The 19,983-nt window shown below is 41.0% G+C and overlaps 1 protein-coding gene across 2 annotated transcripts; it reads left to right on the top strand.

The window, feature by feature from the left end:
* Positions 1 to 1,175: 1,175 nt before the first annotated feature.
* On the top strand, positions 1,176 to 19,552 carry cpda (carboxypeptidase D, a). Of its 2 annotated transcripts, none has more exons than XM_020639310.3 (21): positions 1,176 to 1,983; positions 3,035 to 3,282; positions 7,313 to 7,455; positions 7,596 to 7,765; positions 8,199 to 8,608; positions 8,734 to 8,925; positions 9,758 to 9,925; positions 10,148 to 10,257; positions 10,475 to 10,577; positions 11,077 to 11,219; positions 11,308 to 11,477; positions 11,585 to 11,887; positions 12,079 to 12,274; positions 12,458 to 12,593; positions 12,756 to 12,902; positions 13,674 to 13,766; positions 13,901 to 13,962; positions 14,589 to 14,720; positions 14,888 to 15,073; positions 17,155 to 17,257; positions 17,464 to 19,552. In XM_020639310.3, the coding sequence occupies exons 1-21, from the start codon at positions 1,334 to 1,336 to the stop codon at positions 17,688 to 17,690; spliced, it is 4,092 nt and encodes a 1,363-aa protein (XP_020494966.2). In that variant the 5' UTR covers positions 1,176 to 1,333; the 3' UTR covers positions 17,691 to 19,552. The 2 variants fall into 2 exon arrangements, with proteins under 2 accessions (XP_020494966.2, XP_020494965.2); XM_020639309.3 differs by having other exon boundaries at positions 13,898 to 13,962.
* The last annotated feature ends 431 nt before the right edge of the window (positions 19,553 to 19,983 follow it).

Here is a 19,983-nt window from a genome sequence, read left to right as displayed (position 1 = left end):
CATTCTGCATTATTTAGAGCTAACATATTTTTGGTAGCAAGTCTTTAAATAACAAAAAATACTCCAAACTTAAATCATTCAAGTGGTGTTAGAGGGTGGCATTGGGTAATATCAGTAAACTCGAGGGAAAAGGGTTCATTATGGTTAAAATCATTATAAAACTCTTCCTTATGACTCAATTAAAAAAAAAGGTTTTTAATAATGTGTAGGACATGTAATGTATACTTTGAGTAATGCAACATTAAATGGTTGGAAAAGCTCTACCCTGAGAAAAATGGTTAACGTCTAAATCAAACAGCTCAGATCATGAGGCTTTCCAGAGGATTTGAGTCATAAAACAAATATTCAGCAAATCTGACGAGTGAGTGTACAGTCTCAACCAGTCAGCTGCTTTCCCTTGACAAATAGTCCCTGGTTTGTTTAAACAAGGCTTTTTCATTTATTTACTTCCATTAAGTACATATAATGTGGCATTGCACAGCTCAGGTAAGCCAATTAAAACAAGGCAGTCTTAGATACACATGACACTGACAGAAAACTCTGATATCAGAGACCAGAGATTTATGAATATACAAATAAAGAAACAATTACAAAACTGAGGTTTATTTTTTTCCCCTGGCCTATTTAAAGGTGTACTATGTAGATTTGGTAGTGCAATTTGAAAGTTGGAGAAGTGAAACAATTCTATGCTTTATTTTCTGAACTAAATACACAAACTTTATTCAAAGGAAAAAATGGGCCCCTGGAACACTGTTTGGGGCTAAAAGCTACCAGGAGAGTAACAGTTTCACTGTTGCAGGCCCTCCACCATAACTTCTCGCATAGCATTTTATCTTCAAACAGTGTTTCAGGGACCAAATTTTCATCCGAGGACAGAATCTGTAAATTTCACCAACTTTCACATTTCTCTACCAAAACTCCACAGTGCACCTTTAAATCAGCCTACTATTTTTAATTCAAAGTAATTTAATGTCAAACACATTTAGATGGTTGTCCTAGGAATTTGTCATATTCAGATTGACTAAGGTATCGACAAAGGTCCATCTTGGGATGGATCCGTGTTAATGGCAGAAAATCGGTCAAAAAAAACAAAAAAAACAATCCAAAGTGGAACTCCTTGGATCCACCTTAAATATTTACGTCATCATGTTGCCCCGCCCCTCGTGAGGTGAACGGAAATAGATGCAAACAGGCAGGCCAGACTATCTCTGACAGCGAAAAAACCGTCTGTCGCTGGGGAGAAAAAACACTCATGAATTACTAGACCCTGTTTATTTGTTGTTGTCGTTTAGTGTAAAAGTCACGAATGGTGTCGAAGTAGAAGATAATCAACATGGTACACGCCTGGCAGCATTTCTTGACGACGCCGAAACTACGGGTGTCACTTTTCGTCTCTCTTTTCTTTCTTCTTGTCTCCCTTGGTGACGCCAGGACCCGCCGGAAACGAAGCGTCACCCCTTCAACGGAGGAAATAGTAGAAACTTACAGCAAATACTACAATTATGTTGAACTAACTGGACGGTTACAATCCCTAGCCCGGAGCTACCCTCACATAGCTGCCCTGTCTAGTGTTGGTCAGTCTGTGGAGGGCAGGGAGCTCTGGGTGATGCGGATCACCAAGGACCCCAACGCTGACGCACCGGGGAGACCAAAATTCAAGTACGTGGGGAACATGCACGGAGACGAAACCGTGTCCAGGCAGGTGTTGGTGTACCTAGTGGAGTACCTGCTGACTAAATTTGGGGAGGAACCGCGTGTTACTGAGCTCGTGGACACCACAGATATTTATATTATGCCCAGCATGAACCCTGACGGCTTTGAGAAGTCTAAAGAGGGGGACTGCAGCGGTGAAAACGGGGGTCGAAACAATGCCAAAGACATGGACCTCAACAGACATTTTCCTGACCAGTACGACGAGACGACTACCAGCCCAGATAAAACCCCCGAGGTTATGGCTGTCATCAGATGGATCCTGGAGAAAAAGTGAGTCTCCCTGGTCCTTCCAATAAACGCACTATGCAGGGTCTCCTCCCTCACAGTCCCGGCACCCACTATCCTCCCCTGTTTGACGACGTGTTGCCCTGAACACAGGCTGGAATGACTCCAGGCAACTTCACCCCAAACATGTTGATGTACATCAACAAACGGTGTGTGGGGAGAATAACAAAAGGGAATCATTTCTGTGCAGGGACACTACAGTGAGCTGAACTGAAATGACTAGTTACTTTATTTATTATTTAATTTAAGAAGCAACTACTTTGAGAATGTATTTTTGTATGCACATTTGCGCATTTAAAGGTGCACATTTCAAGTGAAGGCATTGCAGACCACTGACTGCTTTATGCTATTAGTCCTTGACACACGTCGACACACCCAGTCTGTATTGTATTAAAACTACTTATTAGCTGCAGCCCTAACTTGAGGCTCACATTAATAGATGAATAACTCAGTTTACCCTTTACATTTGTCTCTGTTGGTGCACTCATGTGGCTCATAGTAAAGTCAGCTAGAACTGCTCTCCTGGGACTCCATAGTGCTATGATGTGTCAGACTGAGGTTCTCTTGGAAGACTATAGTTCAACCCTGCGTGCACACAAATATTCAGCCCACTGAAGTGTCTCTGTCTGCACAAATCCAGGACTTATGTGTGAAAGGGGCGTCACATTTCTTTACAGTATTAATTTTGTTAAACCCAACTGCAGTGTTCTTTCTTCATAATTTCTTTGAAAGCTAGGAGAACAATTATTTACCATAATGATGTAAAAAAAACACTCACATACACGATGCACATTGAAGAAGGCCATTTTTCACTCACCATACTGTCTCTGAAGACTTCTTTGCAGCAAAGCATTCTAAAATGATTATAAGCCTATTATTAAGCCCAGACTGCTTGATGTTGTCGAACCACACAGGCATCTCCCAAATTTAGAATCTATTTTTTGCTCAGTCCCCTACCTGCTTTAGCTTTGAAGAAACAATCTCAATGTGTTTAATTTAGCGGTCCTCTCTCTAAAACGTGCCTTTGTCTCCCCAGATTCGTGCTGTCAGGCAACCTGCACGGCGGCACTGTAGTTGCCAGTTACCCTTTTGATGACTCAGCCTCGCACCAGCGACAGGGTCATTACAGCCAGTCAGCAGATGACAGTCTGTTTCGCCACTTGGCCTTGGTGTATTCACAGCATCATGATGTGATGAAAACCGGTCAACCAAACTGTCCTGATGCAATGGAAGAAACTTTTAAAGACGGCATCACCAATGGGGCGCAGTGGTATGACGTACCTGGTAAGAGGAACTCATTTTCATTGTTTTTAAGGCCTAAATCAGTGACTGAGGACCGATTCATGTATTTAGAAGCTTTGTTGTGTCTTTAAATGAAGACATACGGATGTGGGTTTGAACCTGTTCAAGGAAACTCACAAATAAGTGTTGCGAAAATAATTCTCTCTTGGTGTTGCAACACATAAGCTATTGTGATGGAAAGATTTTCTTCCACAATACAAATCAGTCTCTGCTGATTTCAAAATGCCGAATTTACTTCACAATGCAGCCTGATCACTGTTCATACCAAAGCTGCTTAGCGGCAGAATCAAGTAGACGTATTCTTTCATATAATAAGCCCAGTAAAAAGGCAATGTAAAGCAAAGTTCAGTGGTACTATGGGTATTATTACATTTCATATTGCAGGCAGACACACACCATCATTTTTAGTCTCACACTTGTCAGTTATTGAAACTCTAAGTAGGGTGGCCTGATTTTTAGGTTGGCCAGGTGTCAAAATGCTGAAAAACTGTAAGCACTTAAGCTCAGAGTGTTAGTCTGCCAGAGCTTGCATTTACTGAAAATGTTAGAGCAGCACAACGTGTGCCATGATAGCACCCTGCTTTCCCTCTGACCAATTCTGTATACACACATGTTCATTGATAAAGTGTCTCTTAGCACCGAAATCCAAAGATTTTTTTTAAACCATGAACTGCTCTTCATTCAGGTTAAGTTGTAAACAGCTCCGGTCCTTGTAACAAAGGCAGAAACTTGAGCAGCATACTGTCTGCTTTTCTTTTGTAGCTCTGACGGGGGTGGGGGGGAGGTTGTGATATTTGCAGCATCAGGTTACTACACCGTTGTCGTAGCTGGCATTTTCCTCATGTCAGATCCTCTGCTTGTCTTATTGTAAGCGTGTTGTTTCACAGGGTATCATAACACGCTTCTCTTTTATGTGTGTTAGACTTTAAGCCTGACCCTTACCTGATTTCTTCCATTTGTCCCTTTTATACTGGAAATTATGACATTACCTTTCACACTTGTTACCACCTGAAGGAATATAGAACTATAAATTATGACCAATGCCATGAGCTCACTTTCTTCCCTAAATGACAGAACAAGTTAGCTTGTTCTTGTGCTGATCTTCTTGTGTTGAATTGTTACCAAAATGTAGAAATACTGACTACTGAATGCTATTTGCACCCCTATTTGCAAACTCATAAAGCTTGTGTACAGGCAGAAAAAGGTTCAGTACTATTAAAGCTCTTAGAGCAAGACAGGCTTTGTATCTGATAAAGACAGACTGCAGAAGGTAAACCAGGTGAATGGACAATGCTCATGTCTGTCAGACTTGTCTCATTGCTCTGAGTGGACAAAAGGTCAGTGCTGCTAAAACTGGGCTAATGGCAGATGACCGAATCGGTCAGGACTTTGTGTGTCATAATGAGAGGCCCAGGCAAAGAGCCAGCACAAGGAGTCAGGAACAGATGCTTTTTTGTTTGGCAGTGAGGGCTTGAAATAATAATTCAGCATGAAATGTTATGTTGACTCTTAATCTCATGACACAGTCTAGCTGCGGAGCAATGTGACCTTTACTTTTGAACTGTAGATTTCTTTGATTTAAAAAAAAATGCAAATTGTGTTGTGAAAACTTTTTCTTGCTCTTTGACTCTGAAGACGTCCACTTTGTTTCCACAATATTTCATTGCCTTGAAGTTTTAACTGTTTAAAGGTCATTTAAACTGCAGACTTATTATTGCAATCTGATATATCTTTATAGATACACCTGACTGTGTTTAAAGATGCAAGAGAGCAAGGTCTAGAGGAGGGTTTTACAGACATGCAGTCCTATTGCTGTGATAATGTGAGACCCTGGATGTTCGTGAGAGCATATAGCAACACTTTCATCATGCTATGTCTTTGTAACATGCTTTAAGTTATATGATAGTTATTTTCATAAACAGCTTTCTCTAATCAGTGTTTCCCCTAGGTTTACAGCGTTAGGGGGGTGGGGACGAGCTGACATGCCGACACGACGACACAAACACTTGAAGGAATCTATTTCCCTGATTTCCGACTCTATCCACTATCCTATCCCTACAATAAAAGCACAAAAAGCCCAAAAATAAATCTTAAAAAATAAATAAATAAATAAATACATCTCTATATATATATATATATATATATATATATATATATGTATATTTAATATTATTTTTTATTTTTTATTTTTTTTACTTAACCTCCAGGGGGGGCGTTGGGGGGGCGGGCCGCCCAATATAATGGTAGGGGAAACACTGCTAATAATCAGTCTCAATGTCTGTTTTGAACATATGGCAGGTGTTGTTTGCACCACTGTTCCCTGCACAGCATGTTCTGCAACTTGATCTAACTGTGGCTCTATTGTCTGGCCAGTGATTTCCTGCTAAGTTCAGTGTGTGTCATTGGATCCGGGACATGGGCAGGATATTTAAAGTTGGGCGTGTGTGTGTGTGTGTTTGCCTTGTTCCTCAGCACAGGAGTTGTGTTTACTTTAGGGCAATGCTATTTGATAGAGTTTAAAGTACTTAAAAGTCACTTAGCACAGAGTGACGCTTGTGACCCGGAGAGAACAATTTAACGTTGACTACCAGTGGTAGACAGTCATTATGACAGTGGTCCACTGTCAAGATGTTAAGGCCAGGCCTAGATTTCCACACAGTAGACTAGGGTTTGTTTGCTCAACACTAGCAGGGGGCATTTTCCAACGGCTAAGTTGGGTTTGGTTAACATAGCGCCCTGATGACTCTGTCGAGGTTGAAACCATTAACGAATTACCTTGACACATCTATACACACCACCTTTTTTCAAGACGAGCTCAGAGGACAGGGTCCCTAGTGTCCTGTTTGTTTGCACCCACCATAGCATGGATGGATTACTTATATAATGAAGAAGCTCCTCCTGTTTTCTCAGACCTTAGTGAAATCAAAGAGTATAAACACTAAAAACTCAGCTGCTGTGACAGTGCTTTTTTATTTTTTTAATGTCTTCTTCTAAGTTTCCAGTTTCCAGTGAAAGCGCCCCTGCAATGATTCACAGAATTGAACAGCTGTGGTTTGACGATGGATGAATTAGAGAACTGCGTGTGCTCAGAGCCAAGGAGTTTACCACACCACAGCTTGCAGATTTTCTTCTTCATTTTTAAGCGATGCATTGTAGTTTCTGTACTGCATTTCCTTCTGTTTCACGAGTGAGTCAGTAATATGATTCTCAGGAGGATCTTATCATCAGGCGACCTCATGAGATTTTGTAAGAAGGGCTGAGGGATGGTCAATGCAATCAAAAAATTGAATCACATATATGACAATTCAAGTAATACTTGAATGTTGACCCTGTAAAGAAAACAGACATATATGTCTATATGTCAAGAAATATTCTTGGAGCGTTCATAGGAGTGTGCTCACACTATTGTTTATCAGTGGTGGTGTTTCATATCCTCCTTATTCTTCTGACCGGTGGGAGTCCTGTCGCTTTGCTGAAGTTATTTGTCAGTGTTTGTTTGATGAGCTCTTTCTTTTTGACTGCTACAAAGTAGCTATTGGTGGCTGCTTCATTGGGTTCCTTCCTGTGGCTGCTTAGCAGGCAGTCATGGCAACCCTCAAGCTGGGGAGGCTCTGGCTGCCTGCTGTGGCTCCACTGGGTTGGTCGGCCGGACAGCCTGCCATCCTGTGTCTTTCTGTTTGCCTTACTGAGGGGGGTTAGGTCGGCTAGCAAACTGCAGATGTCATGGCTTGATGCCACATTAAACACAATCTTTAAACGGAGGCACTGAGGAGTCAAAGAAAGGTGCAGGCCTTTCCTGGCTTAAGGTCTTTTTCTGTTAGTCCAGAGGCATGGCACATATGGGGGCCGCATTATGGGGCGCAGTGTAGGTTTTACACATGACTTCATAATTACGGTATGTGATTGACAAAAAAAAATGTCTGGCCTTACACCTCTCTTTTATAAAATATAGGTTTTAAAGGCCTTTGCCATTTTCACGACTTGTTTATTAAATTGCCCGTCTGTTGTCCAGGAGGGATGCAGGACTATAACTACCTCTACGGAAACTGTCTGGAAATCACCATGGAGCTAAGCTGTTGCAAATACCCACCTGCCTCTGCGCTCCAAAAGGAATGGGATCTGAACAGGGAATCTCTACTAGCCTACATTGAACAGGTAGGTTGATTTGAATAAGGAAACTCTGATTGTTCTTTATGTAAGAGTATAATGCCGTAATCAAAGCCTGCCTGATGTATTCAACATGTACTTTCTTCAGTTAATCTGTCCTTCTTAATTTAAATTCCCCTATCTTGCAGGTCCATATAGGGGTCCATGGCTATGTGAAAGAGGCCGTCAATGGCACTGCTCTCCCCAATGTCAGCATTGTAGTGGAAAGCATCCGCCACAACCTGACCACAGGAAATTATGGGGAGTACTACCGCCTCCTGCTCCCAGGAACATACAACGTCACAGCTGTGGCCTCGGGGTGAGACATACCATGAAATCACCCAGGCATAGCAGGTTTTCAGTTCAGAGTTTATGCATTCAATCAAATCATAAATTATAGTGCTTGATGCCTGTTGATCTTTGCTCACAACAATATAAAAATGTTACCTGGCTTTTTGACTAAAAAAACTAAATAGCTCAGTATCCATGTCACTCAGTTTTCCCCACAAGTGCTGCACTAAAGAAAGCAAAACAAAAGTGATTCCCCCTTGTGGTTAAAGAGTAACTCGTAGTTATTGAAATGAGAAAAACGTGTTTCTCAATTTCATAGTGCATTTACTTCCTCGTAGAGAGAAAAAAAAAAAGCTACACTAACCAGTTTTACCTTGCAGCATCTTTAGCTTTTAGTTTTGTCACTTCCTGGTTCAGTTCAAGGCGTGAAGTACAATACGTGTTCTGTCTTGTTTGCCCAGATACACACCAATGACGGTGCAGGGAGTCCAGGTCATGGAGGGCAAAGCCACAGAACTGAACTTCACTTTGGCATCAGTGGCCAGTGAGGCGGCAGGCAGCACAACTACCACCACATCCTCCATCACACCCACAAAAGATCTAGAAATCTCCACCACCGCCACCACCACATCTACCCACTCCTCTACCTCGACCCAGACCAATCACAGCCCTCCAGTGAAACCAAATGAAAAGGAGCCCATCCAGCCCATGGAATTTCGTCACCATAACTATGCAGACATGGAGCTATTCTTACGCAAGTACAGCAGCGAGTTCCCCTCTATTGTCCATCTTCACTCAGTTGGACGCTCCGTGGAAAACCGCGAGCTTTACGTCATGGTCATCTCCGATAACCCCACTGTCCATGAGCATGGTATGTCTTACACAGTTATTTGAAGAACTAACAGAGACATATATATCATTTTGTTTATGTTTTGTTAAAACTTTATCCATATGAAATATTCAATCTGACTTTCATTCTTTTTGCATCTCTGTCAGGTGAGCCAGAGTTCAAGTATATCGCTAACATGCACGGTAATGAAGTGGTGGGCCGAGAGTTAATGCTCAACCTCATTGAGTACCTGTGCCATAACTATGGCACTGACCAGGAGGTCACACAGCTGGTCAACAATACCCGCATTCACATCATGCCTTCTATGAACCCTGATGGTTACGAGGTTGCCAATGAAGGTAAGGGAAAGAGACACACATTCAGTACATTCACATGTTCACTTAAGTGTGGCCACAATAATAGCTTGATTAGGCCATGCAATTTGACTAATGCATCTTCCAAATATATAAGCATCAGAGGAGAGTTGATTTATTGACAGAAGTATGTATGCCTCCACTGTATTATGTCACTATATGCTCCCTTTCAGCTAGTTACTATTGGACCTTCTTCTGGTTTCCCTATTGTGTCACATACCAAACAATCCGCCTTGTCTGGCTTCCACATTTTACTGCATTCCATTTAATTCAATATGTTTAACTCCTTCAGCTGACACAACATAAACTGTGTGTCCTTGTCTGTCCAAAAATGGGTGGTTATCACTTTAGCATTTGCCATGTTGATGCCTTTGTCTTGTTACCCGGGTTCTTCTATGCATTTATGCTGCCCGACTTTCGAGTTAGAGCCTGGTGCAGGAAATGTGGAGCATGCGCAAGTATTTATTTAGAAAACAATAGAGTAAAGCCCCCTGAATACTATTAAAATACCACCTTTAACATTGGGGCATGTATTTTTTTTAGAATACAAGAGGTCACGTTTAACACAAGTTAAATGTATGTCTTTGGATAAATGGGGTTCAATCTTGCAATCGTGCACCATCTTGCTGTTCTTTCCAATAGAAAAGTATCACAAAGCATTTTCTCTTTCTACTCGTGATGGTACATGTTGTCGATAGCTGCTGAAATCTAACAAGAAGTAGACATGAGGTTTGGCTGTGTTTTTTTTGCCTCTTCTAGCAGATTAAAAATGAATATGTATTCCAACAACCAATTTTAAGCAATTATTTCCTCACAGGTGAAGTTAAGGGCTACAGAGGGCGCAACAACAGCAACAATTTTGACCTTAACCGCAACTTCCCCGACCAGTTTGTCATCATCACTGAGCCCAGACAGCCAGAGACAATAGCTGTGATGAACTGGCTGAAGAGCATCCCCTTCGTCCTGTCAGCAAACCTCCATGGAGGTACAGACCTACTGTGAACTCTTAGTGCCAATGATAGCAGTCTTAAGTGTCACAGCTACTTTTTGATATTTTGATGGTTACTTATTTTTTGTTAAATCACTTGTAAATATTATGAGATGAAAAAGTTTGGTTTTGAAGTTTATGCTCCATCTTTAGTGGATTACTGCGAGAGACCCAGTTTACACTGATTTGCTCTGCCTTATCTTTGTGTTGTTAAATGAGGTTCCTTGGTGGTCAACTATCCCTATGATGATGACAAGAAAGGGTGGAGTGAATTGAGCCTGTCCCCAGATGACAAAGTCTTTCAGCAGGTGTCCAGAGCATACTCACAGGTAAATCCACACTGTTTCTGTTGGATCTCTTTCAGTGCTGGGATAATTTCTGTATTTGGTTTCATGGTGTCATTGAAAACACAATAAATCCAAATGTGGAGTTAGGACTGTAAAAGACGCTGGCCTTTTTGCAAAGTCTGTAAAGCGATGATGATTGAAAAGTGGAATACAATAGTACTCATTGTTGAGCTTTCCTTTGTGTGTGATTTTCATGCAGGAGAATCCTGTGATGCACACTGGACACCCTTGTGAGGACCTGTACCCTGATGAATATTTTAAGGATGGCATCACCAATGGCGCCAATTGGTACAATGTTCCTGGTATGCACCCTTCTCATTCATTTCTTTCACAACAAAAATTACCCCAAGAACCTTGTTATATTTAACACTTTTAGTTGATTTGCATAGCCTTGAAAAGATTATTTTTTATTAAGCACCCACATCTGTAACATTTTCTTTTAATGCCTCAAAGAATTAAGATGTATATAAATTGATATTTATATTTTTTGTTGTTGTAAAATGTAATCAGTCTATTTGTTTACAAAAGACTATTCTCTCTAAAAAAAGTAATTACGCTACCTCAGTTTATGGCGTCTTCGATAAAGTACAGAATATTGCACCACTCTGCCTTGATAACCATGAGGGGGTGAAATGCTGGAAGCAAAACAGACTGCACTTTCCTTTATGATTATCATTTGTTTCTCCAAACAAAGGATTATGACTTTAGAGATCCTTTACCCACTTGAACCTCCTTCTTATGGCTTTAAATAAAGCTCTCATGTTTGAGACGGAGATGAAAGAGCACTTTTTTTTCCTCCAGGTGGCATGCAGGACTGGAACTACTTAAATACCAATTGTTTTGAGGTGACCATCGAGCTGGGCTGTGTGAAGTACCCCATGGCCAAAGAGCTGCCGAAGTACTGGGAACAAAACCGACGAGCCTTGCTTCAGTTTATACACCAGGTTAGTTATCATTAATCTTTACATTATCCAGAGCTTTACTATACTCAGCATTGCATCACCTCATCTATTTGATAATATCTGTCTGAAGGTCCACATTGGAGTCAAAGGCACAGTGTCTGACATCAGCGACGGTGAAGGAATTCCCAATGCCACCATAAGTGTGGAAGACATAGACCACAACATCAGCACAGCTCGTACTGGAGACTACTGGAGGCTGCTGGCACCAGGAACTTACTACATCACTGCCTCCGCCCATGGGTGAGATTTTGATTTCAGAAGGAACAAAAAACTTTTCCTGTTTCTAACTCTTTGAAAATGTGTTCCCTTATTTCCAGTGTTTCTTACTTTGACTTTCTGTTGTCCAGTTATAAATCCTTGAGGACCTACGCCAGTGTCTCCGGGGATGGAGTAGAGGTGGTGGATTTCAGATTGACACGTATACACTCGGACCCTAATGGCCACCCCTCTGAGGGACCCCAGCCCACACAGAACCCATCTGAGAAGGAGTTCCAGAGCTTAATCAAGGACCTCTCTCTAGGCCAGGGTTTGGAGCGGCTGATGATGAGCACAGCCACCGAGAGCAGCTTCCGCTACAGACGTTACAAAGAGCTTTCAGGCTTCATGAGAGGCCTCACTTTGAACTTTCCCAAAATAACTTCTTTACAAAGGTGGGCAGGTTTTATCTTCCGAATGTATCTGAACCAGGCTGCATCATTTCCTACTGAAGATACATAAATATTTGATGTCACACCTTCATACTTCTCCACCTTTTTTACTAAATGTAATGTTTTCCTGTTATGCTAAAATCATTTACTTTAAATAGTGACCAGTATTTTTTTTTATTTTCTTCTGTGTCCAGTTTGGGTCAAAGTATAGAATTCAGAACCATTTGGGCTCTGGAAATCTCCAACAGGCCAGCGGAGTCTGAGCCATCCGAGCCCAAGCTGCGCTTTGTAGCAGGGATCCATGGCAATGCGCCAGTGGGCACAGAGCTGCTGCTGGAGTTTGCTGCCTTCCTGTGTATCAACTACGGCAAGAACCCAGCCATCACCAGGGTGTGTATTCCCCTCAGAAAATATCATGTGTGTGGGCTGCACGTGCTGTGTCCATCATGAATTGACCTTTACTTTTAAAAAAGGCTGTATATTTTTCAATTAGAAATACACAGACGTCTTTCTCTGAGCGCAAGAACCAGTTCAGGTCAGGTAGGTCAGTAACTTTTAATTTCCCTCTTCCAGCTGATCAATGAGACCCGGATTGTCATCGTGCCGTCTATCAACCCAGACGGACGCGAGTTAGCTATTGAGAAGCAGTGCACATCCACTCAGGGCTTAAGCAACGCTCATGGAAAGGACCTGGACACAGATTTCTTCGGTCAGTTGTATCAATATGTGTTTGTGACAGACACTGGATAAGGATAAGAGAAGATTCAATCAGCTCTTGAGAATGTTACAAATAAATGTCTTAGCTTTTACAGCTTACACTAAAAAAAACAAACGAATTTCCTGTCCACCATTTGTTTTCTACCTGTTTTAGGCAATGCATCTCAGCGAGTGGTGGAGGCCCAGCCAGAGACCAGAGCCATGATGGACTTGATTCTAGACAAAGGCTACACTCTCTCTGTAGCTCTCGACGGAGGCTCCCTGGTTGCTACCTATCCTTATGACAAGCCTGTGCAGACCGGTAACACCGCAATGCAGAAAACTGCTTTCTGTTTGAATTAAGTTTGCCTTGTGCAATTTCACATGTTGAATATTATATGTATTAAGATTTAAGGGTATTTGATTGAAATGGAACCGATTTTAACACATCACACATTTGATGTTAGGAGTGGTGATATTTGTAATACGTTTGCCAGTCTAGCTGTATATCCAGCACACAAGTCCAGAGCAGTTGATCTTGAATGTATAACCTCAAACTGCACCTACAGTAAATTATTTATTGACTACCTTTTTTGAGTTTTTGTGGCATTTCATGAGCTCCCAAGAGGATGCATCCCTTTAAGTGGGACACTTCATTCATATTTTTGTAACATGAAGCCAGAATATGAACTTTGTAAACACACTCACTGTGCAGTGGGCACATTTTATTGAACTATTGGCGATTAAATGAAATTTGTTAAATGAAAGTTTTGGACCCAGGAGCTCAAGCGACAAAGACTCTTAGGTCTTTTCTTTAGCACCACCTACAGGAAGAATTTAGGTATTTTTAGCCCTGATTGCTTGGCTATAATATTAGTTCCTGTCAGTAGGGACTTGTGTTCTTGTTTTCAAACACTACACACAATGCCAGGATGCTACTTGTGGGGCTGTAGAATTTATATTTATTACATAAAACCTTAAGAAATGAAGTCACAATACTAATGTTGTTTCCTCTCAGCAGTTATTGATGTTTAATACTTCTTGATATTGCTTATACTTTACTGAGTGTTTCTTCTTTTCTTCATATTTCCAGTTGAAAATGAGGGAACATTGAAGTACTTGGCCAGTGTGTATGCCATTAACCACCCCAAGATGCACCTGGGGGACACTGGATGTTCAAATAATGGTCAGATTTTAGAATTTAAGCACCTTTGATGAAGCTTCAATAATCCTGTTATCATGAAACTTTTTGATATACACAATTTTTGTAGCAGATTACAGAGGTTTACAGCTTAAAGACATTTCTCTGTTGCTCAGTAGGCAACATCCCAGATGGAGTTATGAGGGCAGCAGAGAGACAAAGTCACATGGGGAGCATGAAGGTAAGTCTCTCCAATTTTTAGTGGGGTTTGTTTGTTTGCAAAATGTTTAGTATTGACAGCTTGACAAACAGTTCTAAAATGCTCGATGCTAACTTGGAGATGTTTGTTAATTCAAATGAGAAGTTAAGAAAAGCAAGTGCTATATCAGAGCATGATCCAGCCCATCTTACTGTACTGTTCCACCTGCTTCTTTTATTATGTTGCCTGTAAAAGACAAGGCCAAACTCAAACGCACCACAACCACAGCTGCCAGAATAATCGGTCTCCCCACACTCAACCTAACAGAACAACATCCACTGAACACTCACCTCACCCCACTTCCCTCAAGACAAAGGTACAGAGCAATGGGGTGCAGAAAGGCATGCCTTGGGAGGAGCCTGATCCCTGCGGTTATAGCGGCCCTAAACAAAAGGCCTCGCTGAACAGGCCAGAGTGGGAACTCTTGACTTTGTGTCTTTCTCTGTTTGTGCCATACTCTGTTTTCTGACTGTTCTTTGGTGGGACTTGTCTGATTGGACAGTAACGGTGCTGTGGAAAAGAATTTCCCCTTGAGGACAATAAAGTCTAAAGCCTAATAGAAGGCTGTGTGCCCCAGTCATGTTTCATGTGTCTATATGATGTTTCAGGACTTCAGTATGGACTTTGGCCACTGTCCTGAAATCACAGTGTACACTGGTTGCTGTTTTTACCCTCCTGCTGAACAGCTGGCCACACTTTGGGCCGAGAATAAGAAGGCTCTTCTCAGCATGCTGGTCGAGGTACGATGCTTAATGTTATCAAAACAATATAGAGACATTTAGCTTTTCTACATACAGTATAGATTTTGAACACTTGTTACTTGTAGTATTTCTGTAAGGTGTTTAAGATGATCATTTTACCCATGATCATATAGCCTAAAAGTTCCCTCCATGTCTACCCCATCCAGGTCCATAAAGGGGTGCGTGGCGTGGTGAGGGACAGAAGTGGAAAGCCTATTGTTGGGGCGATCATTGTACTGAATGGAGGAGTGAGAGTCTTTACTCGAGAGGGTGGATACTTCCGTGCACTGCTGGCTCCTGGTACCCACAACATTGAAGCTGTTGCCGATGGCTACCAACAACATCGTCAAGAGGTACACAGCTTTACTGTTTACATAACCTGTACTATGCTGGCCAGAAATGTACTGGCTTTGAGGAAGATGGCCACAATAGAATAGCGATGACAACAAGTAAACAAAACAAATGTGATTTATATTTTACATTGTGTTTTTTTTTTTATTTACCTGAGATTGTATTTAGACTTGTCCTTTAAACAAAGTTGATATCAGGTCATGACAATGTTGAAGCTTTGAAACAAGAATATCACATTGATGACAATACTGTGTAAATCAAGAGTTCTACAATATTTACTTCTGAATATTTTATACAAGTGTGGAACGCTCAGCTTTGCCCCTGTTGCAACAACCCATGCTTTGTCAAACGGCTGATGAGAATACATAAAAAAGATTCACATTTGTCTAAATGACTTAAGTGGTCGCTTGTCTTTTAAATAATTGTACTGAGGACCTTAGATACACACCCTTATTTAAAAGTCATTACTCACATAATTTTGCTTTTATAGTTTACTTGAAGAGAATTGATTGAAACCTTTGGAATCTTTTTTTTTTTGTTTGAAAGAATGAAATATAACTTCAGCTACATTACATTTCAAGAAAGACAACACAAATTAAATTAAGCATCAAGACACAGAAACAAAAATCAGGCTCATGTCATTGAAAGAGAGTCTGTTGGGGAACATCACTGTGGGCCCCCCTTACTGTCTATATTAATGAAAGGTGTAGCCCGGAGCACACAAAACCTCTCCAGCACCTCCACCTTCCCATCGGTCTGTTCTGAAATCTGAAGCGTTGGGTATGCCAGCTCTTTAAACAGATGTTCCTTAATGTTGCGGCCCAGCTCCACACTGTATGCTGTGAGCTTTCCGCATGGACTAACGAGCAGGGGATCCACCACAGAATGATATGTCTGCTGGTACTCTGGAACTGTGAAGCCGTGGATCAACAGAGGTCCTGCAGGCTGACTAGTCGAGGTCCTGTCTTCATTAGTGAGAACTGTGTCCCTGTGGGGCGGTTTGAGATCTGGAGGAACAGCAGTGTTTCTTTTATACCGGTCATCCAAGGGCTTCTGGGGGTCCACTTCATTCTGCTCGCACACAAAGTCCAAATGGCATGGTGGAGCAACCATGTACTTCCTCTCTTTAACAGTCTCCCCATATTTCTTAGGACATCTAATACTCTGCCTCAGGCCATAGGGACGCATTTCATTCCTCTGGAAGTTAGAGTGACATTAAGTTTAGATGTCTATAGAAGTTATTCTGTGTCTGTCTGTCTGTCTGTCAGAAAACAGCCAGCAAACCATAAAGATAAAGCAGAAGAGAGAGCAATTACAATCAAGACATGCACTTACTCTTTGGCAGCAGTTCTTTGGATGCATGTTTGTAAAACATCCCTGAATCTGGTCTGAAATCTTTTAACAGCTTTGGTTTTATCTGCATTTGAAAATGACACTGCATAAAAGAAAGACATTGTATTACTGTGACGAGAAATCAAACAGTTAACAAAAAACAAATCTCAGTTTTTGTGTGATTTACCTCTCAGACGAAAGCTTTTTTTGATTTTTTTTTTTTTTTATGAGCCAGTACCCATTTGCTATTTTAGACATTGATCACAACCTGCAGCACATTAAAGTAAGCAGTCACACCTGCAAATGAGGCTTGCTAATCAGGTGATTAACAGCCCCCATTACTGTCAGGAGCTTAAACACACGACTAAATGGATTTTGGAGCCATTTGGAGGAACAGCCAGAACGGATAAGAACATGAGGTAGAGCTTGAGGTTTTGTTTTTGTTGTTGCAATTTAACTGTAGTGAAAAGATAACTGCAAAAACTCCCTTTAAAAAAAAAAAACCCTTGTAAAAAAACAATTCAATTATTTACATTTTATTTAACTAACTAACACTAATCTAGTGCCTTTAACATGGGTTTTTTTCCCCATGACTGCAGCAGGGTATAAAAAGAACAGGAAATTGAATTATTCTGATACTTGATACATAATTTGAACTCTACCATTAGGAATGTTGCTGCTACCGAGTATTTAAATCTCTTAGTTTCAGGAAGGCATGGAGACTTCTAGACTCAGTTCTGTTGTGTTTCAGGTGGTGGTATTATCCTGTGAAGCTGCTAGCTCCATCATCATTGAGTTTGACATGGACAATAACATCTTTGGCCTGCCCAGGCAGTTTGTGGTGGCCAGTGCAGGTAAGGATGTTTATGAAAGACACTTTTGTAATACAAGAACTCTGCATAATTAAATTAGGGTCTAAGACTGTGTTCCAAGAAGTAGCGCCAACAACCTTTGAACAGTTAGCATGCTTTGTTAGTTTTAATGACTGAAGTCCTTTGAGAAAGTGCATGGATGAACATTTTTAAATCTTTAATTTGTTCTGTGTTCTTTCTCTTTGCAGCCGCCTCCATGACAGCTTTGGTGGTGACGGCATGCATCATCTGGTGTGTGTGCGCGGCCAAGTCCAACCGTCAGAAAGACGGATTCCACCGTCTGCGGCAGCACAGGGACGATTATGATGATGAGATCCGGCTCACCTCTATGGGCTCTAAGAAGTCACTGCTAGCTCACGAGTTTCAGGATGAGAGTGAGAGCGATGAGGAGACACTTTATGCCAACAAAATCTGAGGATCGTTGGGTTTTTCAGCTGTTGGTTGTTGTTTTTTATTCTGATCTCCCCCTTTCATTTAACCCCTGTTCAGTATGGAACAGGATGATTTGCCTCTTTTGAGAAATGAGTGCTAAAGACACTTTGTTCTATCACACCAACAAACTCTGTGATTCACCCACGCATCACTCAGTCAGTAGTGATACTCCAGTTAAAGAGTGTCCTGATTGTGTGAACTGAAGACCTGGCTTTCTTTACTGGAACAGAAGAAAGAGACAGAAGTAAGATGATTTAAAAACAAGGACAGAGTCATACATATTTTTGTCCACTGTGGCCTGCATCCGTCCTGGTTTTTGAGTCCAGCAGATTTTTAATTTCCGAGCCACATCCAAGTTATTTTATACCACTATCTGTCCTGCCCAGCTGAGGGATTCCTGCTGATAAGTCCAAATAAACTTTTCTTTGATGGGTGTGTAATGAACTCTGAATGGAAGTGCTAAATATCAAACTGTCTCCCCTCCAATATCATGCTTTTCTTTCAGTGCAGGATTGGAAATTAGAAATGTAATCTTGTATCTGAGGCAGCATTGCCACACTGAAATGTTTGAGCCTTTCGAGGAGACTGAATCCAATATTGTGCCTTGGTTTCTGTAAAGTCTACAGTCCACTCAGGCTGTAGTTTGTGACGGAGAGCAGCAGTACAGTGACTAGATAGCACTTGGTCATTCTGGAATGGTAATATGATCCATCCTGTACTCGGGTGGTAGGACAAGAGTTTAAAGTCTGCTGGGGTCCAACATTGCACTGCTTCCGTCCAGGCGACTCTGGGTTGGTCGGCTCAGTCGTTTCTGAGCTTTCCTGTGAGTAAAGTCATAACGAGAGCAAGCTTCTCAAAAAGCTTCGAATCATCAGGAAGAGCCTGTTACCAATGAAATGCTTGAATGAATCCCCCTTCTCCCTCCCAGGAGGTCACTCATGTTTGCATGGAGGTCACTTGCACTAAATAAAAAGAAAGGGTTGTCTCAAATCATTAGTCAGGAATAAAAAAAAAAATTACGAATCTCTAAAACCCTAATCATTAAAAGAATGTTTTTTTTTGTTTGTTAAAACTTTAGCTTTATTGTTGTGCAATCTGAAACTGTCTGTACATGGAAAGTAATCTAAATATCATGCATGTCAAATTCAATCTGTACCCTTTTTCTTTCTCATGATTTCTTACAATAAGGAATATGAATTCAGTTTCCATTTGAAGATGTTAAAATCCCCCCCCCCCCCCCCACTCAACATTGGTTTAAAGTTTAAGAATGATTCCTGGTTTGTCCGTCCATTCGTAATCATTGTCCAAAATGCTGATTAATGTCGCGCTAAGCATCCTCTATTAAATCACTGAAACTGCCAACACTCAAAATTGTCTTTTTCACATTAAACTGAATTAAAAAAGTTGCTCTAGATTATTAAAATCATGTCTCAAATTCAGAATGCTTTACATAATTTTCATGTGCAGTCGTATGAAATAATACACACTGGTTCATAATTTGTGTTGATTGCCACTAATGTTGAGAAGAGATTCTTTCCTTTTCCTTTAAAAAAATGCAGCTTTCGTCCGACCTGATATCTGTATAAAGAGACATTCTTTTTAAATTATTTTTCTGTCTCACACAGCTTCTTGTGGATGCCTGTATATGAAATCTGAGCGTGTGTCATGATCACACACGGTTGGTGTGGAAATTTTATAAACTGGAATGAGCTGTAAATAATGTTTGTCTAATGTGAATGGGGAAAAATAACTAAGAATGCACATGACAACACATTTAATCGAAACCTGTGTGTGATCTGAACAATTACTCATGATACACAATGAAATAAAACACCTCACAGCTTCTCGCTTCGTTCTTGTGTTGTGCTGCTCTTGTTTCAGACACATATTTAAAAGAGGCTGAATGAATGGATACATCTTAAAGGTACAAACAATATGGGTTAAAGAAGGAAAATCACTTGCTCTACATGTCTCAGCAAAGAATAACAAACGTCTTCACTCTAACCCCTTTGTATCCATTTTTAATTGCCAAAAATGAAGGTTCCTTGCAGTAGTTTAATTTAGAAATATTCATATTTTTTGAACTGGGTGTAAAATTTAGATTGGCTTCAAAATCTCTCTGAGGTCACCCATGCCACAATGTATTTTGTTTAAATTGTGGCAGCTGGGGAACCTGGGGGAGACTCTTAGAGTGTTGCGCCCGGAGGGTAGGCTCCAAAATGTCAGTAGCACTGGGTCCTAAAGGGATATTAGGGTGCAACCGATACAATGGCTTT

Source organism: Labrus bergylta, chromosome 11 (genome assembly GCF_963930695.1).
Source record: "Labrus bergylta chromosome 11, fLabBer1.1, whole genome shotgun sequence".
Taxonomy (NCBI): Eukaryota; Metazoa; Chordata; class Actinopteri; order Labriformes; family Labridae; genus Labrus; species Labrus bergylta.
The sequence above is the reverse complement of the archived record's forward strand: the minus strand, read 5'-3'. Positions and strand labels throughout refer to the sequence as shown.

What these genes read in the sequence shown, in the direction of transcription:
- cpda (XM_020639309.3), top strand. Translation starts at nt 1,334, where the DNA reads ATGGTACACGCCTGGCAGCATTTCTTGACGACGCCGAAACTACGGGTG. An exon ending in CCCCACTGTCCATGAGCATG is followed by an intron (nt 8,609 to 8,733) that starts GTATGTCTTACA and finishes CATCTCTGTCAG; the next exon opens with GTGAGCCAGAGTTCAAGTAT. An exon ending in ATCACTGCCTCCGCCCATGG is followed by an intron (nt 11,478 to 11,584) that starts GTGAGATTTTGA and finishes TCTGTTGTCCAG; the next exon opens with TTATAAATCCTTGAGGACCT.